Source organism: Scardinius erythrophthalmus, assembly GCF_964197995.2.
Source record: "Scardinius erythrophthalmus genome assembly, chromosome: 25".
Lineage (NCBI taxonomy): Eukaryota > Metazoa > Chordata > Actinopteri > Cypriniformes > Leuciscidae > Scardinius > Scardinius erythrophthalmus.
The window spans coordinates 14,901,435-14,928,654 of NC_138245.1; the positions used below are offsets into that span (position 1 = coordinate 14,901,435).

The window sequence follows — 27,220 nt, forward strand, 5'->3', positions numbered from 1 at the left end:
TGCACCGTTCTGGATCTGTAATGCATTGCTCATGAATATTTAACATGCCAGATGAGCAGGCAAGCATAAATAATAGAATAAAATATAAAATAACAGGATCTATAAAATAATAGGATCTGGCCTGAGCAGAATGTACATTTGCATTTATTAGCGTATATCATTCATATTTATATTAGACCTTTGACTATTTTTTTATTTGAGTAAGCCAATTAATACATATACAATTCATACATACAGTATCTATTTAAAATAAAATGCATTAAATTGATATAAGGTGGCAATAAAAGCTTTCACAGTATAATGTTACAAAATATTTATATTTCAAGTAAATTCTGTTCTTTTTAACTTGCTATTAATCAAAGAATCCTGACCAAAAAAAATATCACGGTTTCCGCAAAAATATTAAGCGGCATAACTGTTTTCTTGAGCATCAAATCCGCATATTAGAATGATTTCTGAAGGATCATGTGACTCTGAAGACTGGAGTAATAATGCTGAAAATTCAGCTTTGCCATCACAGGAATAAATTTCATTTTTATATATATTTAAATAGAAAATTTAAATTGTAATACTATTTCACAATATCATTTTTGTTTTTGATCCAATAAAAGCAGCCTTGGCCTTACGGTAGCATAAGTATAAAAAATATTAGAGACATTGTATATTTAATCTCTATCCCTTTTTGTTAAATTTTAAAGATGATGAATTTCCCAAAAAAATAATAATAATATTTTGTTGATGCTAAACGTAGTTTGATGCGGACAAGTTGATAAAACACTAGAAAGTGTTAACAATATCATGTTGCTGCAAAAAAAAAAATCTGATGTATTAAAGGTATGGGGTGAAACCATTATAAAGACCTTTTTTCATGACTTAAAAAAACACAGTTTCGTGGTTGTTTTTGTTTTGTTCTATTTTCTGGATCGACTTCACCCTGATAGTGTGTGATTTAATCAGACACTACTCCACTGTCGCTTAAAAGTTGTTTAAAAAAAAACAGTGTTATTCAGTCATCCTAATCTAATCAGGATAAAGGGATTAACATAAACAAGCCAAATACTGGGCACTGGCACACACACACACACACACACACACACACACACACACACACACACACACACACACACACACACACACACACACACACACACACACACACACACACACACACACACACACACACACACACACACACACACACAGTTCTTTCTAAATACAAATCAGTTGGGAAATTAATTCATATCATTGTAATTGTCATAATCATAACATTATTTTTTACAGTTTTTTGCATGGCTGCAGTCCGACAGCAAAACAACACACACACTATCGTTCAAAAGTCGAGGGTCTGTAAGATTTTTTTAAATGTTTTTGAAAGAAGTCTCACCAAGGCTGCGTTTATTTGATCAAAACACAGTCATATTGCGAAAAAAAAAAAAAAAGTTTTCTATATTTATTATATTTAAAAATGTACTTTATTCCTGCAGTGGCAAAGCTGAATTTTCAGCATCATTACCCCAGTCTTCAGAGTCACATGACCCTTCAGAAATCATTCTAATATTCTGATTTGATGTCTTCTTCTTATTATTATTATTATTATTATTATCTCTTATTATTTAATGAATTTATTATTATTGAAAACAGTTGTGCTGCATAATATTTTTGTGGAAACCATGAGCATTTTTTTTCAGGATTCTTTGATAAATAGAAAGTTCAAAAGAATATAGAATATAGAAATCCTTTATAACACCTTCAAATGTCAATTTCATGTCAAATAAAACTACTTTATTAGTTGTTTTTTTTGTGTATGGTTATAAAATATCAGAACTGAATACTCTTAGCTTCATGTGTAAATCAAAGTCTTTCAAGCTGTCTTAAACAGACCAAACCTTTTTTTATACCTCGAATATTAGTTATTTTTCAAGAAACTGCATGCCTAAAATATATAAAATAAAACACAATAAATAGCAATTATTTTTGTCTGTTCGTTTATGCTTAGTTCCTGACCGCATTTGGGTTGTGACATAAACTCTTAAAATTCTATAAACAGCCTAAAATCCTTGAACTTGGCTTTGTTGCAAGCTGCCATCGGCGTGACAGTATCTCCAAAGACTTGGACTCACAATAAAACGGAGCGATGACGCTCAAAAGGTGAACAATAGGAAGGTCATTGTACTTCCTTCCCTCCTCCCCCCGTCTGCTTTTGTGTGCTCCTCCTGGAACAGCTGCACTGTTAAAATCAATATTCTATATCCACACTCCCTTTCTTTCCATTTTCTCAGCTAATAGAATCCATTAGATTGTCAATCATCGAAGCTTTACTCCTCCTCTCTCATTGTGCTGATGTGTGTTTTGCAATCTTTCTCAGCGATGCTGGACCCTACAGAGTGAGAACGATGATTTAACCCTTTCATGCATGAATTATGATAACCTCAGTCAGGATTCTTTTCCTATGTGTTTTTATTGCTCTTAGGGCATGAAAAACAAGAATTGATTTCTATTTTATTTTTTTTTTACAAATTTTTCAAAGAGATCTTCAGATGTCCACTTGAGTGGACAGCATGCGGTTATGGTTTAAACTGAGGATATACTATATTAAACAAAAGACAATAATCAAACAGATAAAGTATGTGAATTTAACAAACTAATCAATACAATTAGCTATATGAAATCATGTGAAAACTATAAAATATATACAAAAAAATATAAATGCAAAATATTGCAAAGGCTTCATACAACTTCATACAAGTTGCACTTCGCGTATCTTTGATATCAGAACATGAGGACGTGATTCCATCAGAATTTTCTACAGCCTGTCAAGGTACAAGTGTGGAAACCACTTAGATGCTCCCTCCAGAGTATGGAGATTTACCCTTATTAGCTGATAATTCTGATTATGTTCAAGATGGACATGCACATTTCTATCATAGCCCTCCTCTGAGAAAACCTAGCGATACGTTTTTTCAGTCTCATCTGAAATGATCAGTGTTGGGGGTAACGCATTACAAGTAACATGCATAACGCATTCAGATTACTTTTTTGATGTTACAAGTAAAGTAATGTGTTACAAGTAACATGCATTACCTAATCAGATTACTTTTTGATCTAACAAGTAATTAACTACAAGTAATGTGCATTACCTAATCAGATTACTTTTTGATGTAACGAGTAAAGAAACGCATTACAAGTAACATGCATTACGTAATCAGATTACTTTTTGATGTAACGAGTAAAGAAACGCATTACAAGTAACATGCATTACGTAATCAGATTACTTTTTGATGTTATGAGTAAAAAAACGCATTACAAGTAACATGCATTACGTAATCAGATTACTTTTTGATGTTATGAGTAAAAAAACGCATTACAAGTAACATGCATTACGTAATCAGATTACTTTTTGATGTTATGAGTAAAAAAACGCATTACAAGTAACATGCATTACGTAATCAGATTACTTTTTGATGTTATGAGTAAAAAAACGCATTACAATAACATGCATTACGTAATCAGATTACTTTTTGATGTTATGAGTAAAAAAACGCATTACAATAACATGCATTACGAAATCAGATTACTTTTTGATCTAACAAATAAAGTAATGCATTACAAGTGTCATACATTATGTAATCACATGACTTTTTTCGATGTCAATGAAAATGACATTCTAATAATACAAGTGCATTTATTTACAGTAAAAAAAGTAACTGCAGATTAAGTTTTTAAGTTTTAAATTTCAAAAACAATATTCACATTATAATTATGAATTGTAGCTGAAATATAGTAATTGATGCATGACGTCCACTACAGTGGCCATGTAATTAATCAGAGTTTTCCCTCAATCTAAAATCAAAACTTGGAAAATTTTACTGTGATATGACTCATTAGATATTGCTTGATGCTGCAATATTTTTTTTACCTACAATAGTCTCCTAGAATAGAAGGAATGGGTGGATATTCCGGAGCAACTTGACATGTCTGACTGAGCCTTGGCCATCTTGGTTTGGAGGGGTTAAAAATCGAAACACAAAGGCTTGCCACTTGGTTGCAATTTATAGGATGATGCACCGGGGTCCAATAAAGAGGCTGATGTGCAACTTTGCCATAAAAACCCGTGCAAATTCAAGAAAATGCTTTTTTAATAGCTGTCCACTGTAGTGACCACTATGCGTGAAAGGAGGAAGATAGTGAAGCGTACAGTATTTGTCACTGTATGACATCTGTATTAGATATACCACACACTGAGATCCTCTTAAAATAGAGTCCAGTAATCAGATTACAGCAGAGACTGAGATTATCTGCAAACACATACTGGTGTCATAATCTGAAGCCAGAGACACACGTTCTCAACACACCTTGTACATCTGTTGGTTTTGTCTCATACTGTAAGTACTAATGGTTTCAGATTGGAAGTTCATGCCTTATAGGTAATGGATTTTTGGTGTGTTTTGGCTGGTTGCCAGTGTGTTGCTATTTGTTTGCTCAAGTGTTCTGTGATATGTTGCACTTATAGGGTGCATAGACAGGGGTTGGGTCTCTTCTTCAATTTTAGATCATGTGTGTGTCCGAAATTGCATACTTTTAGAGTATGTATGAATGAGCTTGCTTCTCAACCATTATTGCAGTGTTTTAGGTATGCCGATGTGTAGAAGCCCATGCAGGACTGTTACAGCCCATAACCAAATTATATAGCTCCTTTCGTTTTATAAAAATTAATAATGGATATGGGTTGAATATATAATCAGTCAGTCAGTCTGTTTAACGTTAATAATAATAATAATAAAAAAAAAAAAATTGCAAGTCAAAAAAAATAAAGATTTCCAATAAGTATTTAGAATGCCACAATGTAACATTTGGTTCATTTGTTTATAATAATAATACTAAAAATATTAAAACAAAACTATGTCATGTCAATATAATAAAAATTAATGATTACTCCCACAATTTCCGATGAGTATTTAGAATACCATATATAATATAATATAATATAATATAATATAATATAATATAATATAATATAATATAATTATAATATAATTATAATATAATATAATATAGAAAAAACAAACTATGGCAAGTAAATAAAATAATAATTTTAAATAATATCATGCTTTCCGATGAGCATTTATAATGCCATAATATAACATGTAGCTTGTTTGTATAATTATAATGAAAAATATTAAAACAAAGCTGTCATGTCAGTAAAATAAAATGAATGATTAATCCCACCATTTCCAACGAGTATTTAGAATACCATATAAAATGTTTTTTTTTTATTGTAAAAATTACATTGACAATATGATTTTGAATTATTAGGATAGGATAATTAATTATTAATGCCATACTGTCAAAAAATGTAATATAATATAATATAAATAACAAACTATGGCATGTCAATAAAATAAAATAATAATATCATGATTTCTGATGAGTATTTATAATGCCATAATGTCAGATTTGGTTCATTTGTTTATACTACTACTACTACTACTACTACTAATAATAATAATAATAATAATAATAATAATAATAATAAAAATAAAACTGTCAAGTAAATAAAATTAATGATTAATCCCACGATTTCCGATGAGTATTTAGAATACCATAATAACATTTATTTATTTTTTACTTTATTTATTATTTATGTATTTATTCATATAAAAACGATGGCAAGTGAATAGAATATATTAGTTATGAATGTCATAATGTCTAAGAATAATAATGCTAAAAAAAAATTCTTAACTATTTTTCTCTTTTTCACTGACCCCCTTGCACCAAACATCCCTAATGAGAGTTTTCATTATAGGATGTCACAATAGCTTACTGTCCCATACTGCACATTACCTTTTCGAAAAGCTAACACTTTTATTTTCAATTTATGGACATTCCATTCACGCTTGTTTTTGAGTGCGTTAGGAAGAGATCCAGACGGCTCCAGAGTAAAAGAGTGCCTTATTTTTACAAGCACAAAGCTTTCCATCCACAGGAATGTCTGAAGAAGTTATCCGTGAAACATTAGCTCACCTACAAGAGTGACAAACATCCATGAAATCACTGTTTGGGGTTGTTTCCCACTTTAGCTTCTCATTTTAGCATATTACAACTGTTTTCCACTGTCAAAGGGACTGAAAAAAAGTGATTTAGATTTAACAGTCAGCGCCACATGATGCCGTGTGAGGGTTGCGGGGAGGGGTTTGTGTGTGTGTGTGTGTGTGTGTGTGTGGAGCGGGGCTCTGTTTTGGGGTGGAGAGGGGAAAAGGAATCTGTGTGTTTGTGAGAAGTTCTTCCTGACGTTCTTTAACCACAAAGCGCTGTGAAGTGATGAATATATCGCTGGGAGAGGGAGAGAGAGCGAGAGAAAGAGAGAGAGAGGAAGAGGAAACTACCGGCACTTCTTGCATTCTCAAAGATATTTGTAGAAAGCATGTCCGTGTGTTACCTGCGTTTCAGATGCACATGCTCCTCTGGTAACATCTTATTAGTCTCTCAGGAGTGAAAGAGACACGAGGAGTGAGGGAGTGTGTGGGTCACTGCGGCTCGGACCTCTCGCGCAGCGCGGGACTGTCGACTCGGCACAATGGGTTCAGTTATGTGTGAGTCAAACTTTTCAAGACGATTTAAAGAGTATTTGTGCCTGAGGAAGAATGTGCATGTTTTTGTGTTTCTCTTCGTTTATATTTCGGAGAATCATATACGTTTCTGTCATTTCTTGAGAGTTACAGCTCTGTTGGCTTTGGTTGGGTGTTGTGAGGTGTTTCTGAAAAAAAAAAAGAGGTTTATGGGCTTAATAATGATTAGACACACAGCAATGTGACCAGAAAAATGTGCCAGTCATTATTCCAGTGATTCTGAACGGGTTTACTTCTTCATAATCCTGCTGTGGAGTTTTGTTTAGTCAGAAAGTTCACTTTCTTTCTTAACATAGTTAAGCGAGGTCAAGGGGGTGAATGTCAGAAGCTCTTGATGGTTCACGTGAGGATGAAAATTCAATCATTTATGTCTTTACAAACAGACTTTATATGTTATGTGGAAAACAAACATGAATTTTGTCCATATTATGGATGTCAAGCCCCAAAATGACAACAAAAAAAGTATTTTAAAGTGGTCCTGCGTCTCAAGTTTTTTAAAACCACACGATTGTGTAAGTAACAGACCGAAATGAAAGGAATTTGCATTTTTCTCATTTTTTCACATTTACATGTGATTTTTTTCACATTTTTGCCATTGACTTCTATGGGAATCTGTCATTCAGATATCAACTATTCAGTTTTGACTATGTACTCCAATTGTTACTAGTACATGTTTTTTTATATACTAGCCTACTAGTTGTTCATTAGGTACTAGTACCTATTAAATATCAGGTTCTAATACTTATTTAGATAAGATATGCTTTACTTATAATCTTCCCCTTCAGAGATGTTAATTGTTGTGATGAAATGACTGAATCTGTCAATTGAACTTGAGAACCAGATCAATCAAATTCATGAACGAATCATTCGGATCAATTTTGTAAACGAGATAAACTGATTGATTGAAAATTGACTCAGAAGAATGATTCATTACATTTATTCATTTAGCAGATGTTTTTATCCAAAGCGACTTACAAATTAAATTTGTGGAAATTCGTGAATCGGACATCTCTTCTTCTCTCATGCATTCTATAGGGTGCTTAACCTCTGTGATTCTTTTATAATGCTTTTCATTGTTTTAGAGCTTGATAGCCCCAGTTATGTGGAAAAGAGTGGTCATTATTTCCTTTTGTGTTATGTGTAAAACAGAAAGGCGTAGTGCCTCACTGAGAGCTCTTTAAGGAACAACACACACTAGAATGGCGCACACACGCTCAACTAATAGTACTGCTTGCTGCAGAAAGTCTCTTGGGACAGGATGAATTATTACGATGCAGAAGAGACTGAGTATATGCACTGCTAATCATTTTTCCACTAAAAACATTGAAAAATTGTGTCCAGACATCCGCTTAATCGGGTAAAAATGACAAATTAATATTTTTAAATATATTTTTTTCGAATTTATTTAATTCTAAAAATGTAAAAAGTTCAAATTAGCCTCAATACACTCAGGAAAGTGTGTAAACTGGTACATTTAGGGATACAACAGCTTGTCACTGGAGCAGTAGACATCTTTGTCTGACGCTGTAATTTCTGACGCTGTATGTTCTTGTTTAGACATGTGGGTTAAAGTGTGTGTGTGTGTGTGTGTGTGGCCTGGTAAACCCTACATTATGGGGACAAAATGTCCCCACAAGGATGGCAATATCCGAAATCCTTGTTCGTGTGGGGACATTTTTTGGTCCCCCTGAGGAAAACAGCTTATAAATCATATTAAGTGATGTTTTTTGAAAATGTAAAAATGCAGAAAGGTTTCTGTGATGGATAGGGTTAATGTAAGGGGGATCTCATATAGTTTGTAGTATGAAAATCATTATGTCTATGGAAAGTCCCCATAAAACATGAAAACACTACATGTGTGTGTGTTAGGATGTTGTGTAGTGACAGCTCTGAGGGAGAGATTGTGCTCTCAGGTGGAGGTGTGTGTGTGTAAGTATATCCGCCACAGGAGAAGTGAACTAAAATAGTTCTCTTAATCCAGAGACCGCAACGCTTCTGACCACTTATTCTGATCTGTCCCTGCTTTTCTCTGATCTTACAATTCACACTGCTTAGGAGCCACACACAGCTAGTGTGTCGTCCAGAGAGCCGTAGTTGAGCATGAGCAGGGGTATTCTGGGTTTGTGCTGCAGTATGGATGGCTCTCCACGCTATCAGAGCATCCCGTCCCACTGCTCGGTTTGTGGGACGGGGGCGTCCTTTTCCTTGATCCGCATCTCGGCCGGGGAAATGGAGTCCTACCATCGTTTTCTGGGAGTGTGTCTGGAGACTGAATTAGCAGCGAAGAGAAGTATGTCTTCCTCATACACCCTCACCTTCCGCTTTCTCTCTGGTTTGCTTCTGATGCAACTTTAGCTAGAAATAATAATGCAGCATTGGTGCAGAGAAGTGAGATGTTATAGTTTAGTTGTTGTATGTGTGTAATTGTGCTGTGCTGTGTGTGTGTGTGTGTGTGAAGCAGCAGTGTTAACCATCAGACGCTCTTAAAGAGGATTAAATGGCTGGGTCAGATTTGCAGTTTCATTCATCATTGTGGCTAATTTTGTTATAAAAACAGAAATGTCAGAGCAAGGGTGCTAATATTTCTTGGTTTTTAATTGTTTTGGCATATTCAGCTTTGTTCGGGTGCATTAACCTTTTTGAGCTAAAGGAGGAACCGAAAATGTTGAGGATGTCAGAAGTCAGACAGTTTTTCAGTAGCAGTTTTAACATTAAGTGACATGAAGAAAGAAAATGAACTGATAGTAGGAAAATTAACTTTTTTCAAGCATGAAGAAAACGAACTAATTACAGTCATATTTATATATATATATATGTGTGTGTGTGTGTGTGTGTGTGTGTGTGTGTGTGTGTGTGTGCGTATAATACACACACACACATATATATATGTATATGTATATATTCATGTTATATTCATTATTTTTATATTAATTTTATATATCATTTTATTATGATTTTTAAGAACTGATAGCACAGTCAATATATATATATATATATATATATATATATATATATTTTTTTTACATATTTTACATAATATATATATATATATTAATTAATTTTTTTTTTTTTTTTATTAATTATATTAATTCTATTATACATTATTATTATTATTATTAATCTCCAATTATTTAGCTATTTATTATTTGCCTCTCATCCTGTCTGAGATTGGTGTGCTAAAAAAAGGCATAGGTTGACATTTTTGCTTTCTACTTCAAAAATGTGCTGTAATTAAAAAATAAGTGACATTGTTTATGTCCATATAGATTTTTCCCTCTAGGAATTTTTTTTTGACTAAATCATATCGTGAGTGGTATATGGCATACATATGCGATTAGCTCCTCAAAGACGACCAAACTCCCTCGAGAGCCTCTTTAAAGCACGCCGGCATAATCAAACGCACCTGTCCAGACTGGGTCAGCAGACATAGCTTTACACAGCCCACATCTGAATATCCTAGTCAAACACATACTTGTGGATGTGGAGTCTTTTTGTGGATAGTTGTTTTTACATAAACTGTTTTGAATTAGGGCAATTGGCTTAATAAGAGCTGTTTTCTTAGTTCATCCCAATTCAAAATTATTCTGAATACTTTCTGAAATGCCTCCAAAGGCACTCTCACTTTATAATGGCCTGTTTGTTGCATTTGTCTTGCTTTGTGGAATGGAGGTCTTGATTGTTCCAGATGACAGGGTCATTGGTATTAATCATTTTAAGGGAGTTTTTGTTGTTCTGGCAGATACAGGATGTTGTCTGACATTCTGATTCGTATCCATGTGTGGCGGCTTCCTTTTCCGTAGGGATGTGGATCGAGATTTTGAAGACTGTATGTTGGAATTCTTTGCCATTTTGGAAAAGAGATCATTGTCACCTCTCTTTCTGAATGCACATTTTTGTGTATATCACAGTATGCTTTCATTTAAAGAAATGGTTCACACAAAATTTTAAAAACAGTCATTTACTCATGTCCTGCCAAACCTGTATGACTGACTTTCCTTTCTTTCTGCGGAACACAAAAGATATTCTGAAAAATGTCTGTTTTTTTGTTCATGTAATGAAAGTCATTGGGGTTCAATGTTGCCTGTTGTGTCTCAAACGTTCTTAAAACTATATATATATAAGCTACATACAGTAATCGACATTTGAAGTGGATCAAAACCTTTCATCAAAGTTGAACTGAACAATTACGTTTTCTGTCATGATTCGAGCATTTAGAAACAAAATTTATGAGACTGTTGTTGTCAGATTTCATTGGTGATTTCAAATATGAAATTTAATCGGAAGCTTGGCGAAAAGTTTTGGAGAATTAGATTTTTCCCCATTCAAACAGATAGGAGCTGCACTTGCATGTCCGAGAGGCGTTTCAAAGATGGCCGCCGAGTGAAATGACTTGTCTTAATAAGTGCCCACTGCCGTTATGTCGCCTGTCGCTTTAAATGCTCAAGCTCTTTAAAGCAGGACGTATTCTGATTGGCTGTCAATGTTTCCTTTGAAAGTTATTCCAATTATATCTTTCCCCTGTGCCGTTATAGTTTCAGTATTGACTCTGCTATTCCTCTAAATGTAGAATGTTTTTTAAAACTACAGTATATATTATCGTTATAGTTATAGTTATCGTCCTTTTTTGTGAACGGGTCTTTATCTGAGCTGTATTGCTTTGTAATAGACGCCTACAGTATTGTGAGTTGTGTGTGTGGGGGTTTATGTGTGTGAGTGTTGGGAGCATTGGGACTTCTTCCCCTACTTTCAGTGATTTCTTTATGGGAAATATGATAGATTGTGGATCTTGCCTGCAATAAAATATAGAGATCACATTTGTGAACAGCAGAGCCTTTGATAAAGCTTTACTTCAAACATTGACCTTCTTGTGAAACATTATTAAGCTCACAGGGCTTTGATTTTATGATGATTTTTTTTGCTGCCTCAGACTCAATTGTCTAGCCTTGTCCTAAAGTTGTTTTTTTGTCATACAGCAGCACTAATTTATAGAGATCAGAGGGAAGTCGAGCGGGACAATAGACTGGATGTCATGTGGACGCCCCTTAAATGTCTGAAATGGGATTTAGACAGGCTGTGAAGTCAAGCTATTGTGTTGATTCTGTTATAGTTACTCAATATGACATGGAAAACATGTGAAACAAAACCTAGTAGAAGTTTCTCATATTGTGCACTATAGGTGCTGATGTTCAGAGACCCCCTACGGCCCGTGATCGAGTTCCAAACTGGATTTGTTTACATGATATGCAGCAGTGTCCGCTGTTTGACTGCAACCGTTGATGCATTGACCCCAAGTGAAACCATGAATATGTTACATAGAGGAAGAAAATGAGACCTCACAGAGCTGATTTGTGGTTTCTCTTCCAGCAGCTGAAGATCCATTACAGTTTGTCTTCGGTCAACACATAAGGGAGCTTTCTATACCAATGGCCCTGGAGCAAGAGATGTTTTTCTGAATAATAAACAGATCAGGACAAACATTGAGCATCATGTCATTTACCAACAATCAGGTCTTGCTGGTTGTCTGGCTTTTTCCCCCCTAAACTGTCTTATTCCTGCTGTATGGCCTTTTGGAGACAAATGGAAAGCTGAAATACCTTCAGTCCTCTCGTGCCCCTCAGCTAAATTTGGTCACAGTGTTCCCCACTGCATGAACTCCTCATTGCATGTGAATGCAATCTCTGTAATTGTGTGAGTTAGTGTGTTTAGCAATTGCTAATCGTAAGTGAGTTTAACACTGGTTCTGACATCCTGACCCAGGGGTGATGCTGGGACAGAAGCAAGCATTGTCTGGTGTGGACGGCACAGGTGATTGACACTTGATCATCTCACTGCTGATGGGCTGAGTGATTAATGAGCTCTGTAATGACCTATTCATCATCCCTTGGTAACTAAATACTCTTAACAGGACCTAGTCTGAACAATTAACATAATACTTCTTATGGTCATGATGTACCCTGTTGAAGTGAAGACTTCATATAAGTTTGCATGTGTCCTGCTCTTTATGTGACCAAATAGAGAATGAGAAGGTGACGTTGCGCGTTTTCACTTCACGTTGCATTTCGGGAAGTCGTCGCCATATTAGAAGGATACGCTATCCGTTGCCATGTTTACTTCGACAATGAGACTGAGAGAAATAGCAGCAGCTTGATTTTTGTCAGCATTTTTGCGATACGGCAGTTTCTTGGAAATAAATGGAGGAGGAGGAAGCTAAAGGAAAGGGGCTCTGTCGGGAGAGACTAAATAACAACGCCAGGCATCAACAACATGGACCTGTACGACCTGCCAGCTACAGAATGGACATGGAGATACCCTGACATAGTCAATTACCTGGTTTATGGTATCAGTGCCTACACAATGCAAAAGTTCAGAAGCTTTAAGTCATTAGAAGCTTATGAAGAATTCTTCTGCGGCTGGGTGGAAGACTTACAAACCCACAAACCTGTAAACTGCGAGAGCTCAGTCATACTTGAGGTTTCAGGCCTCATTCATATGTGGAAATAAATCTGATATGAATTGGATACGTGCATTTGCACCTGCTGTGTAAGCGGACAGATCGGATATTCCCCTGTCAATGCTGGTCGTACGTCATTGAAAAAAGTGACTTTTTGAAACATTTTGTGGTACAGATATATCTATAACAAATTCATCAACTTAAATTGACTAGCAGAGTATTAATTTCATTCATTTGTGTTAAATAAAAGGTGATTTGGCGCTGAAATGTGTTGCTTTTGAAATCATGCTGAGTGCTCGTTGCCGCTGCTGTCAGTTTAGTGACAAGCAGTTTCTCTAAATAAAGCTGCCTGAGCCCCTTTCCTTTCGCTTCCTCCTTCTCCATTTATTCCCAAGAAACTACGGCGTATCTCAAAATACGTATATCAAGCTGCTTCTCTCTCTCTGTCGCTATTTCTCTCGGTCTCACTGTCGAAGTAACCATGGCAACGGATAGCGTATCCTTCTAATATGGCGACGCCTTCCCGAAATGCAACACGGAGTGAAAACATCTGATGTAACTCCTCATTCTCTATAGACCAACAAGATGTGGGCTTTAGGGGCTGATTACACAACATCGTTTTTGAACTAAAAACGTAAAACTTTTTATGCGTTTTGGCCATTCGTTTACCCGACAACGGCATTTCGGGTGCCTGAAAACGCAAACTTTTGAAAACGGCTTTCAAAGTGCAAGTTTTTGAAAACAATGACGTCATGCACGTGCGTATTACGTGTTCAGTCTATAGGGCCCTATTTTAACGATCTGAAACGCAAGTATCAAGCGCAAAACGCAAGTAACTTTGTGGGCGGGTCTTGGGCGCTGTTGCTATTATACCGGCGGGATAAATGACATTTGCGCCCGACGCAAATCTAAAATGGGTTGGTCTGACGTAGCTTTATTATTCATAGGTGTGGTTTGGGCGTAACGTGAAATAAACCAATCAGAGCGATATCTCACATTCCCTTTAAGAGTAGGCGCGCTTGTTCTATGGCGGATTGCTATTATAATCTATCTATCTATCTATCTATCTATCTATCTATCTATCTATCTATCTCTATCTATCTATCTATCTATCTATCTATCTATCTATCTATCTATCTATCTATCTATCTATCTATCTATCTATCTATCTATCTATCTATCTATCTATCTATCTATCTATCTATCTATCTATCTATCTATCTATCTATCTATCTATCTATCTATCTATCTATCTATCTATCTATCGTAATAATGTAGGCTATGATTTGCAAAAATGAAAACTGCTGCTTCTGTGTAGATGAGTGAATCAAAGTGCGCGTTGTGCACACGCTACATTGATTATGGCCAAGCATGCGCCCTTAAAATAGCATATGAATAACATGCGCAACGCGCCACTGACTTTAAATTATTTTTTTCCGGTTAGTGGCGGAATTGTTTTCTAAACCTGCAAAATAGCATGAAGGAACGTTTGCGCCGGAACACGCCTCCTTTTTGCGCTGAACCACCCCCGGGAGCGCAAGTGTATTTCTTAGTTTACCGACGTGTGTCTGTGGAGGGAAAAGTCTGCTGTGCGTCGGGTGCAAAATAGGAATGATACATGCGTTGGTGTACAAAGTCAATTGCGCTGGGTGCAAGATAGGGCCCATAGTGTTTCATCGCCATCTAATGGCCTGTCAGCAGAATTCAGCGTTTTTAGTCGTTTTCGCGGATCCGTGTGAATGTGGATCGTTTTGACAATGGTGTCGTCTTTACGCAGAAAACTCAAAGGAAAAACTTCTCAGTTTTAAGCACATCGTTGTTGTGTAAACGTACCCTTAGTTCTCCATTTAATGCTGTGGTTGTGTGAACTGGTGGACAATGGGAAGGAAAGGCACAGAAAGGCCATACAATGCCTGAGCCGAAAACACTAATGTTTGGGGAAATGCTTCTTCTTGGTACATAAACATAGTTGTTCTCTCAGGCTGTTCATGTTCAGTCCAGCTGGACTCCAAAACATGTGATGTTTTTTCTTTTCTTTTAAGCTTTGCTACATGGAATACATCTCACTCTAAACTTCCCTTTTATCTGTACCATCTCTTTCCCCCAACCAGATGCTCGCTGGAGAATTTTTGCTAGAAACTGGTACTGTTCTCCATGGAGGAAACTCTTTTAAGTCTGACAGAGTCATGTGGCTGGAAAAAGTGAGTGGAGACAAACTGTAATGGGTTGCTTTGTATAAAGCTCACGAAGATGGAGAACACACAGGAGAAACAGGAACACAACAACTAATATAAAACGAGATTAGACAAGGAATTGAAAGAGCATAGGACTTTTAAACACTGGGAGAAATCGTTAACAATACAAAACACCCAAACAGAATGATTAACTAACGAGAACTCAGGCAAACACAAGGGAAAAACAGAACATACAGAGTCTTCCCACAAATATTATCCTCTCTCCACTGGTTAGGCAACACAACTGAGGAGATATAACAGATGGTGGGGATCTTTGGATGAAGGGGTTTAGAACTGGGTCCAGGGTCAATTTAAATCACATTGATCAAAAAACTAAAGCAGTCCTAGGTCAGAGACTAATTTCCCTTCGATTTGTTGATGTCCTGAGTAAAGCTTCTCTCTATATTTAAACCAAGGCCAGTGTTTTCAAAGCACCTCACATCATGTTCACGGTCCTTGAGTTATTGTGATCAATACTAATACTATTCTGAATCTGCTCTATGAAATGTGATGCTCTGTGAAATGAATCTTATTCTGTCAATATAAGATTGACTGCTTGTTGGCAAACTCATCCTCCATCCTTGCAATTATAATACAATTTATCTTTGAGAAACTTCCCAGTAAAAATGTTCCTTATAGCCTACTCCCAAATTTGGATGATGCAGCTCTACAAAACTTTCTGAAATGTGCCAATCCACCAAAAACAGCTGTTTTGAAATCATTCATTGCTTTTTTTTGTCAGATAGTTTTCTTTTATTTGTGAACCGTGGAAGACTCTCGTCTTCCATTGGTTGGAAAACAAATAGCCCTGTCCCAAAACTCACACCATTGGCTGAGCCAGTGTTGCTGTTGTTTGGCTAGTCCGGATGTTTAAACAAACAGAACATTGATTTGACAGTGGCAGGGGAGTCAATCTGGGAATTTTAACATCTAAAATCTACCCTTTAAATTAAGATAATGAATATTTGGTTTGGCTTGGGGTTTGTTTTTTTACAGCGCAACCCTGCTTCCCAGACTCAGGTCAGAGTGGGGTTTGTGGTCTACTTTGACAATAAGCCAGTTCCACTGAACACAGAGGGCAGTGGACCATGAGTCTGCGTGAAATGTGCGTGAAAGGCTTAAGCCTGCAACCAACAGCAGTTTTTTTGTCACCTGTGGAGTTTAATCTCTTGGCATGTTGACCATCATCTGCCCTGCTACAGAAAACCTGCTTCTATTGTCTGTTAATGAGTTTAATGCTACTATATACTGCTAAAACAATGATGATGTTGATATTCAGGGGTCTTCATTCTTTTTAAAGCCAATGACTTTTTACCCTTTTCAAATATTTCCAAAATAGGTAGAAACAGAAAAGCAAATGGAAAATAATTAGCGCAGCTGCAGTTAATAACATTTCAAGCAAAAGGTAGTCATGTGCATTTCATCTGATATAACTGGAGTACAAGGTTATGAGATGTATTATTTGGATGCTTTGCAAAAGAGATGTGTCTTAAATCTAGATTTAAGAGAGTGAGTCTGAGCCCCGAACATTATTAGGAAGGCTATCCTACAGTTAAGAAGCCAAATGTGAAAACGCTCTCTGTCCTTTAATGGACTTTGATATCCTACCAGATGCCCAGATTTTGTGATCTTAAAGAGTGTGATGGATTGTATAGCAATAGAAGATCAGTTAAATACACAGGAGCTGAACCATTTAGGGCCTTATAGGTCAGTAGCAATACTTTGTAATCAGTACGGGAACTTAATAGGTAACCAGTGTAGCGATAATAAAATTGGGGTTATATGATCATGTTTTCTTGACCTGGTTAGAACTCTAGTAGCTTTTCTGCATCGGAAACAGATTACACGTTCCGTAGCTTTGTTATCGGCATAACAGTGGAAACTAATTCCTTGTTTTCTAATAATTTTACCAAGGAGCCGCAGCATGTATATTGAAAATAGCAGAGGGCCTAACACAGACCCTTGTGGCACTCCAAATTTACTGGATAATTCCACGTTTAAAAAAAACTTAATGGTAACAGTCTGAAACACCATCTAAAACACCTTAAAGGGTTAGTTCACCCAAAAATGACAATTCTGTCAGTAATTACTCACCCTCATGTTGTTCCAACCCCGTAAGACCTTCGTTCATCTTCGGAACACAAATTAAGATATTTTTGATTAAATCTGAGTGCTGGATCACTCCTCCACAGGCTTATGGACACTATAACTTGCTGGCCCAGAAAATGTATTAAAGACGTCGTTAATATAGTCCAAGTGACTCCAGTGGCTCAATCTTAAGTTTATAAAGCGACGAGAATACTTTTTGTGCACAAAAACAAACAAAAATAACGACTTTATTCCACTTTTCATTTCCTTCTCTCTGGACCTCGAGTCTTTTTACATAGTGTTTAAGCGTAGCGCGTCTGTGTTGCACGTCACCACGTCTCACACACATGATCAGCGTCGCCCAATAGTGAGCCTACGTGTGACGTGCAACACAGACGCGCTACGCTTTATAAACTTAAGATTGAGCCACTGGAGTCACTTGGACTATATTAACAATGTCTTTAATACATTTTCTGGGCCAGCAAGTTATAGTGTCCATTACCCCGTGGAGGAGTGATCCAGCACTCAGATTTAATAAAAAATATCTTAATTTGTGTTCCGAAGATGAACGAAGGTCTTATGGGGTTGGAACAACATGAGGGTGAGTAATTACTGACAAAATTTTCATTTTTGGGTGAACTAACCCTTTAATGCCTGTCCCTAATTATTGAACAAAAAAACAAGTAAATCTCTTGTACACTCTAATGCATTATCAACATTTTGCATTATCAATGAGTATTTTTTTTTTTTTTTTTTTTTTTGCTAATGTTTTAAAATATATTTGCAAAAAAGTTTCATTGTTTGTTTTTTTCTGTCATGGGAGTGGTCCTGTACGATCCAGCCACTGTGACTTTCCACTGGGGAAGTCTTTGGCTTCTTGTTGTAATTCATGTACAGTACATATCAATGGTTGTGACTCCACTGCCAGCTGATAACATCTGGTTTTCACATGCTCCTTGACGCACATTGTTTTTCCTGTAGAACACGCTCCAGAAGGATGTGCGAGCACTTAAGAAAAAAAAAACTTGAAACATGTTCAGTTCTGTAAGCTAAGGTTGTTCTGTGGTTTACGGCACACCACCCGCCAAACATTTTGACTAGTGGTTTGAGGATATTAACTACTGTACAATTCATTGCTTCAAAACTTCCTAACAATAACCCACACCGAATACATCCCAAAATTTCAGTAGTAACCCATCAACGTTGTTTGTAGCCTACAGCGAGTTTCCTCACAAGATTTAACAGGGTCTGATAAAGAGAAGTCAATGTTAATGCAGTCTTTTGTGTACATGCACAGAGGAGCTTTTGTTCGTCTACAGACTTCATTGGGATTTAGGGTGACCCTCAGCAGATCAGTAGAGAATAGTAGCGCTCGAGTGCTCTTTTGTAAAGCCAAAGGCATAAAAGAATGGCTTGTTTGAAGGAGCTCTTCCCTGATGAACGGATACAAACCAGAGGCTGTGTTGATGGCTAAAGGTCGTCTCTAAGGAAGCAGCTGTACAGGGGAAACTCCTTCCAGAGCAGACGCTCACTCTTAAGGGTCGAGCTACTGATGCACTCTGTGACACTGTATCTTATGGTTATCCTGAACATGATTTTTACAAAGTTATGTCGCAGTGATTTTATTTGCCCCTGTTCTTTCCTCTCTTTCCTCACAGATGAGATTATGCAGCAGGAGATCAGGCCATTACTGGCTGTCGATATAATTGAACAACTTCACAGGCAATTTGCTCTTCTTTCAGGTGAGATTTGAATGTCTATTTGCTCTTTAGGTTGGGATAAAAAGGCTTATTGTTTTTTTCAAAAGCAATGCACTTCCCAGCTCTCTCGCTGTTGGTGATGCTTTTGAACTTTGACCCTTTCTCGGTTGATCGGAAGAACGTGGGTCAGGTTTCTGTGGTGGCAGCTAATTGATGCTAATGCTCACAAATCACATCATGTCAGTACTGTTGTACAATTCCCAGCCCTCCATTTCCTCAGATGCTCATTAGCACTCAAAACCAGAGAAAATAGACTTCTGCTGTCTCGTTTTCCCATGATGAATATTACATAAAAATGAATAGAGAAATATCCAAGGACCTATTGATGATAGTTCATTTTTTTTATGTCAACCACACAGATCGTTGTTTCACTCACTATGATACTGTCTCTTTCACTGAGTGAAATTAAATCTATCACAAAAACATGATTTTTTTTGTTATACCAATACCATGCAAAATTTAGCGATTTCATATTGATTATCTGCTGATATTTTCCAATTTATCAGTATTGGTCGCTATTGGATATTTAATTGTGCGTGTTTAAATAGTTTTAAAATAGTTTCCACTATTTTTAAATTTGGATTATCTTTGCTCCTAACTAATGTTCAATTAATTTTTAACAAGTTAAAAGTTAAATGTAATCTTTAGCAAATTTCAAAATCCATATCTGTTTTTCATATTGTAAAATTATAATGCCTAATTCACCTGATTAATTTAATAAAATTGTGTAAAAAAAATTGTTTATCTTTAGAAAGATGTGTGTGCGCTTGAAAAAAAAAATAATAAAAATACTTTTAATAATTTCTGCCGGTGAGGTTGTTCTGTAATTATTTCAACATGTTTTTATTAATTTTACGGAAAATAATATGGAATTTTAATATTGGCAATTTATTGGTTATCAGGCATAACTTGAACATAATTATCTGCTTATCTGTATCAGCTAAATAGATCAACTAACATAATCATTATAACATGTTTAAACAACAAAATACGTTTAATAACGCGTTTTAAGTTGTCCTTGTTACAGTGTAATTATATATAGTAATATTAATTAACTACATGTGCTTATAGGGTTAGGGTTAGACTTAGGGTTTGGTTTAGGGTTAGATGCATGGAATTATACATAATTTAAATATGTAACGTGTACATATGTAACATTTTACAGTTCCAAATTAAACCAGTTTATTTAAACTAATACTTACAGTACTAAATGACTTTGTTACCCTGTTTGAACCCAAATCTTTTTTGTTTACCAGCTAACGCTTTTAGCCACTAGGCTACGCCACCATCCTGCTTAAAGGAATAGTTCACTTCTGTCATCATTTACTCACCCTCAAGTTGTTTCAAACCTGTATGAATTTCTCTCTTCTGCTGAACACAAAAGAAGATATTTTGAAGAATGTCGGTAACCAAACAGTTGATGGACCCCATTGAAGTCAATGGGGTCCATCAACTGTTTGGTTACTGACATTCTTAATGTTGGTAAAACAACTTTATTGTTACTGATGAAAATGAAACAATTCGGCAACCGACAGAGATAAAAACACCTGGTGACAGCTGTTTGCGACACATATATTCTATATTGAATGAATTTTAACCAGCCTTGGTTGTGAAGCTGCCGGGTGGTACTAAGGGGTAATTAACTATGCAAACCAATTAATTTTAACTAATAAAACAGAAGTGTTGACTGCTTTTGGCACATGCAGGGTGAAACAGGGTGGAAAAACTTACACGCTGAACTGATGTAAGTGGGAGGGACATCATAAATACAGACTCGCTGCTCTTTAGAGAGCTTTTCCATTCCTTCCCATCCCAGTCAGATCTCCTGAGGCCTGGCTTGCCTCCCTGTCTTCTCATCTGCCAAGAAGCCTGCACCAGCCATCAAAACCGCACGGGTTACGTAAAGTTACGGTTCAAAATAATCCCAGCATACTCTGTGCAATCTATTTAGCTGACTCCTCTTGTCTCGAGTGCTGTTTTCCGCTGAAAAGCATGGTGTCATCCATTAGGTCTCTGTGAATCGCAGGGGATGATCAGAAATTAAATGTCCTTGGTGTCATTAAAATCAGTGAAATCATTAAACCACAAGTTTTGGAACGGTAAGATTTTTAATGTTTTTAAAAGAAGTCTCTTTTGCTCACCAAGGCTGCATTTATTTGATTTAATAATAAAAAAAGACAGTAATATTGTGAAATATTATGACAATTTAAAACAGCTGTTTTCTATGCTCATATATTTTAAAATGTAATTTATTCCTGTGGTAACAAAGCAGAATTTTTAGCATCATTACTCCAGTCTTCAGTGTTACATGATCCTTCAGAAATCATTCTAATATGATGATTTGATGCTCAACAAATATTCATTATTATTATCAATGTTGAAAACAGTTGTGTACAAATTTTTTTCAGGATTCTTTGATGAATAGAAAGTTCAAAAGACAAGCATTTATTTTAAAATAGAATCTTTTGTAACATTATAAATGTCTTTACTATAACTATTGATCAATTTAATTAATCCTTGATGAATAAAAGTATTGATTTCTTTTATTTCTTTCCCCCCAAAAATAAAATAAAAATTCTTTCTGACCCCTTTTGAACGGTAGTGTTTAATGTTACAAAAGCTGAAAAATTCAGATAAATGCTGCTCTTTTGAACTTTCAATTCATCAAAGAATCCTGAAATAAAAATGTAAATAACTGTTTTAACATTGATAATAATGAGAAATGTTTCTTATCAAATCATCATATTAGAGTGATTTCTAAAGCATCATGTGACACTGAAGACTGGAGTAATGATGATAAAAAAAATCAGATTTGATCACAAGAATAAATTACACTTTACTATATATTCACATAGAAAACAGCTGTTTTAAATTGTAATAATATTTCACAATATTACTTTTTTATTATTATTATTTTATTTAATCAAATAAATGCAGCCTTGGTGAGCAAAACAAACTTATTTTAAAAACATGAATAATCTTAATAATAATAATAAAGTATAATTCAACAAAGTTCCATTGAAGACAGATGAGATGGCGGATATGAGCTGGCGGATGTGTGTGGTTTATACATATAAATGAAAAAAAGAAACATGCACACACACTCACACACACACACACACACACACACACACACACACACACACACACACACACACACACACACACACACACACACACACACACATATATAAATAAAAATCACCTATACATAACCCAAGTGAGGAGTTGTGGCATCTAAAGTCTAAAAATGGATGAACATGTGACATCTGAGTGGATCTGCCTTATTACTGCAAACAAACACATCTTTCTCCAGAATTCCCCTCAGGAATGAACACAATGCACGAGAAGAATCCCTGTTAAATAAGGCGATTACGTATTCACACTGACAGGGACAGTGGCGAATATTTTGCTAAAAATAAGTAAATAGCAAAAAAAAAAAAAAAAAAAAGTAAATTTGGAGATACGTCAGGCTCCGTGAAAATATAGTAGGGGGTTTTACTGTTTGAGCTCAAAATGAAAATATGACAGTATGTGTTAAAAAAGACAAAATATTTTTTCCCTCACTTTATTTAGATTGTCTCTTGTCTCCATTTAAACAGAACACATCATACAATTGCAGATACCATTGATTGATAACATTTACTTGTAACCCTTAAAGGTTATAAATTTACAAACATAACCATGCAACACAGGCACCTCCCCCTTCATAATAAAAATGACAAAATAATCAAAAGAATAAATATGTCCCTTACATATTAAATTGTATCAAGAAAAATTAAAACCTAACACACTGTAAAACCCAACAAGTTAACTCAACTCAAACCGATTGAGGAAACTGATTGCGGCAAACCATTTAAGTTTAAAAATAAATACATATGAGTATTGTGAACTTATTGAGTCATCAGTATATAGAAGTTCACAATACTCATATGTATTTTTATTTCAATCAGTTTCCTCAATCGGTTTGAGTTGAGTTAACTTGTTGGGTTTTACAGTGCACAAATATATGACTCAAATGGACATCAATAATAATGAATTTAATGGTTTTGTAGTGTAAACATCATAACAAATGTAAGTATATGCACTGTAAATGTGATCAGTTAAAAAAAAGTGAGGAAACCTGTTGCCTTAAAATTGAGTAAATCGTCATGCATTGCAATGTTATGTGAACTTGACAATTCCGCCTAACTTATTTTTTTCAATTACGCATGGCTTATTTATTTAATTTTAAGGCAGTGGGTTTCCTCACTTTTTTAGGTAAATTTAACTGATCACTTTTTACAGTGTGTAAGTGTGAAAATACATACAATTTATGTAATAAAAGGTCGCTTTTTGTCTGATATGTAGTCTGATAATAATTTATGAATGTCAGAACTCAATAGCTCATCTTATAACTCAATCTCATACCACTGTCGCCCCCTTGTGGTTGAAATGAGATTCTTAAATCAAATAAATATGTGAATTAAATTGAAAAAAAAATCAAATATGATATTTTAATGTGAGTTAAAAGTCAAATAAAAAGTAGAAGCGTGTGGTAAATACTTAAGAATTATTTTGAGGACAATTCCCGATGTATGTCCCATTAAACAGAAATGAAAGAAGTATATTTGAAAGCTATACCCGAAGTGTAAAGGAAAAAAAAAAGTAGGTCATGGTTTTAATCCTCTCACACCTTGTTTCTGCTGCATGCACTTTCACACCATGTGCAAAGTTTCCGTTTTATTGTGAATGGTGTCAATCCTAACACCAAAAATGAAATAAAAATAGACTTGGTCTGTGAACAATGAACACACACCATAGGGCTCATCGAGATTACAACCAAAAGTTGTTAAAAAAAGACAAATGTTTTTAAAGTACCACAGAGTGCCATTTAATATTTCAAACCTTCTTTTTCTCAGAATTAATAACTGTGAATTAAATAGACTCTAAATATTTGCAGGAGGAAGAGGAAAAGATGGATCTCCCATCATCACCTTCCCGGAGTTCTCAGGTTTTAACGAGGTGACGGATGAGGAATTCGTTAATGTCGTCACATACCTGACCAGCATACCAAGGTGAAACCTCGTTTATCTTTGTCTTAAAGTTGTGATTCCAAAGCCTGACCAGTCTGTTTCTGTTCTACATCTTTCAGCATGGATGCTGCTAGCATCGGCTTCATCATCATCCTGGACCGCAGGAAGGACAAATGGAACTCAGCAATCACTTCTCTGTCACGGATAGCGGTTCGTACAGGCTCTTGCTGAAGCTTTATGAAGTTAGAACAGCTCTTCAACTTGATGTTTAAATAATGAGTCAATACATCATACTTCTTCCAAAACTTATTTTGTCTTACCCTGATTCACTATGGTAAGCCTATTTTAAGTGTTTATATTTTAGACCTAGCAGGAGGGTTTTCGTGGGAAATTGTGTACATATTTCACTCACTCGTGTGTGAGGACGTAATAAAACAAGAATCAACATCGGCTTGGCTTTTTAGAGAGATGGCGAGAACTGAGGGATTTGAAATGTTGTAAATAGATGGCGTTTTTATCACTGTTGTGGGTGAGTAAGATATTTTATTGAACAGGTAAATTGTCATATACATATATCTAACAGGGTTCATTGTAAAGCATTATCTATTTTGAAGGGTCATTTCATTATGGTTGTTGTAGCGCTGTGCTGGAATTTATTTTTCATATTTTTAATCCAATTTAATATAATTTAATAACTATCAATATATAATATTTTTAATCACAAATTATTTGATAAGCATAAACAATGAAAAGAAGAGACTTTTCAAATTTAAAAGTTGATGTCTCCATTTGCTTCAGTGACAGCAGCGTTTATTAGTTTAATTTTTTAATAAAAACTGAAAACGCTGAAAAACTTCAGCGTTTATTATTATTAATAAAATAATTGTATATGTTTTACAATTTTAAATACTACTTTTTATTTTACAGTACATACAGTAAGTGTTATTACAATAATAATAATTGTTTTGTGGTTTAATTTTTTACAATGGAGTAACATAAATAAAATTGCTATTGTCTTATTTTACATGTTCTTTTTTTATTACATTTTAAATGTAATATATATTTAACCTTTTTACATATAACTTATATGTGTATTATATATTTGTGTATCATATATGTGTATTATATAACATATATTTTACATATATATGTGTGTGTGTGTGTGTGTGTGTATATATATATATGTGTGTGTGTGTGTGTGTGTGTGTATATATATATATATATATATATATATATATATATACACATTTTATAAATTCATTTGAAAAGTTTCAAATACAGAATATTTTGGACGATTTACAAAGTATATATAGTTAATGCCACAGAATTAAGGAAATGAGTCAAAGTTTTTATTTTTGCTTATATGTTTCATTTCCTTTCATGACTAAAAGGGCTCCTTCCCAGGAAATCTACAGCTTGTTCTGGTTCTGAAACCTTCCCGCCTCCTCCAGAGGGCCATCGCTGATGTTAGTATGCGGTTACATAGGGATGACTTCAAATTGAAGGTACCGGTAAGCATGCTTTTGTCTGTCTGGACCCTCAGCATGTCTGTTCATTCGCCATATGACGCGCAGGGCTCCTCTGGAGTGTTTGTAACCATGATCACTCATCTGCTAAATTATTAACACAGCCTGTCACCTTGTTGTTTTATGCATGTCTGAAAGGGTGATAACAGCACTTTAGAAAATGCCACTTCATATCGGCTTGTCATCAAAGCGGTGGCAATGTGTGAATTCAGTAAATGACACCTTGCTTTGACATTGTATGCTAGTGCACGAGATTATCATCTGCATGCATTTTCTCATGTGACGTTAAGGAAATGAAGATTGCACTGTGGTGTGCATGTCTTGATTTCACAAAATGTCATCTGCAGATGCATTAGATTGATAGTCTTTTACAGGAATATTCCAGATTTAGTGTTAGTTCTGAAACTCTTATTTCCTTCACACTTCCTGCAAGTAGACTTAGAGTTGTCAAAATACAGACTTCGGTGCCAAGTCGGTACTGAATTTTTAAAAAATGTGACGCTTTGAGCGCTGTTGAGCAGAATTCGAAAACACCTCTGATTGGCCATTGTGTCCACGCGCTCATCGGATATGTCTGTGATTGGCTAAATTGATCAATTCATTTTCGGGAGCGTTTGAGAGCACATGGAAGTGTTTGAAAGTGTTTTGTGGTTTGAAAGCACAAGCAGGCTACTATGCAAATCAGTAAGGCAGAATCCGGAACCAAGGACTTGGTTTGGTCGTGTCAATAGCTAACGCCATCTGCCTTGTCTCCACACTACTGATTCCATTGCCAGCACAGTTTATTTAGTCAATTTGGCTCAATCAGACAATGGTGGCTCGAGTCAGTGTAAATAGCCTCTGCCAGTAAGTTATTTGCAGTTTGTGTAAATAGACACTCTGTATTTTACAGTGGAAGTGAAATGGGTTGGTTCACTTCACACAAGTTAACCCTTTCCCCGACATTGACAGAATTTTCCAGCTTTCCGTGTTTTCACTGTTATACGGTAGGGGGGCGCTATTACGCATCTTCTGAAAGATTACTGAATCTCCTGATCAAAACACAGACGAAGAAGAAGCAGAAACAAGATATCACATGTAATCATTATGTAAAATAACACAATCACCAACATTAAACAGCATAATCAAAACTGCCTTATGTTAATGAGTGAAATGTCGACCCAGGACGAGTTATAGGACTGTGCAAGCATTAGGGGTGTTGATGGACTACATCTACTCCATGTATTTTGTGCTTTGATCATCGTTCTGAATATAATCTGGATGTAGTCTTTGACAAAAACGCGATTTTCTCAGCTTTTTTTCCTCAAAATGTTGCTTTCTTTATGAAACTTACTTAACCACATTCAGTGTTGATAAAAAACATTTTTTTTTAAAGCAAATGAAAATGATAAAAAATGATGACAGTGGCTGGCAACTTAAAAAAAAAAACGTGGTGGGGAAAGAGTTAAATTAAAAAATATAAAGTTTTAGTACATCCACAAGACTTAAACAATATAAGTGATTTCAATGTGATGACATGA

The 27,220-nt window shown here is 35.4% G+C and overlaps 1 protein-coding gene across 9 annotated transcripts in view; it reads left to right on the forward strand.

Moving 5' to 3' along the window:
• Window positions 1-6,247: 6,247 nt before the first annotated feature.
• The window catches only part of mcf2l2 (MCF.2 cell line derived transforming sequence-like 2), a 68,554-nt gene continuing 47,581 nt past the window's right edge, over window positions 6,248-27,220 (forward strand). For 7 of the 9 annotated variants that reach the window (XM_081358183.1, XM_081358186.1, XM_081358185.1 and 4 more), the window contains exons 1-5: window positions 6,248-6,590; window positions 19,058-19,141; window positions 24,102-24,216; window positions 24,294-24,384; window positions 25,566-25,685. In XM_081358183.1, the coding sequence (XP_081214309.1) occupies window positions 6,575-6,590; window positions 19,058-19,141; window positions 24,102-24,216; window positions 24,294-24,384; window positions 25,566-25,685 (426 nt within the window). In that variant the 5' untranslated portion in view covers window positions 6,248-6,574. The remainder of the gene's footprint in view (window positions 6,591-19,057; window positions 19,142-24,101; window positions 24,217-24,293; window positions 24,385-25,565; window positions 25,686-27,220) is intronic. The other 2 variants (XM_081358184.1, XM_081358188.1) reach the window with 1 other exon arrangement.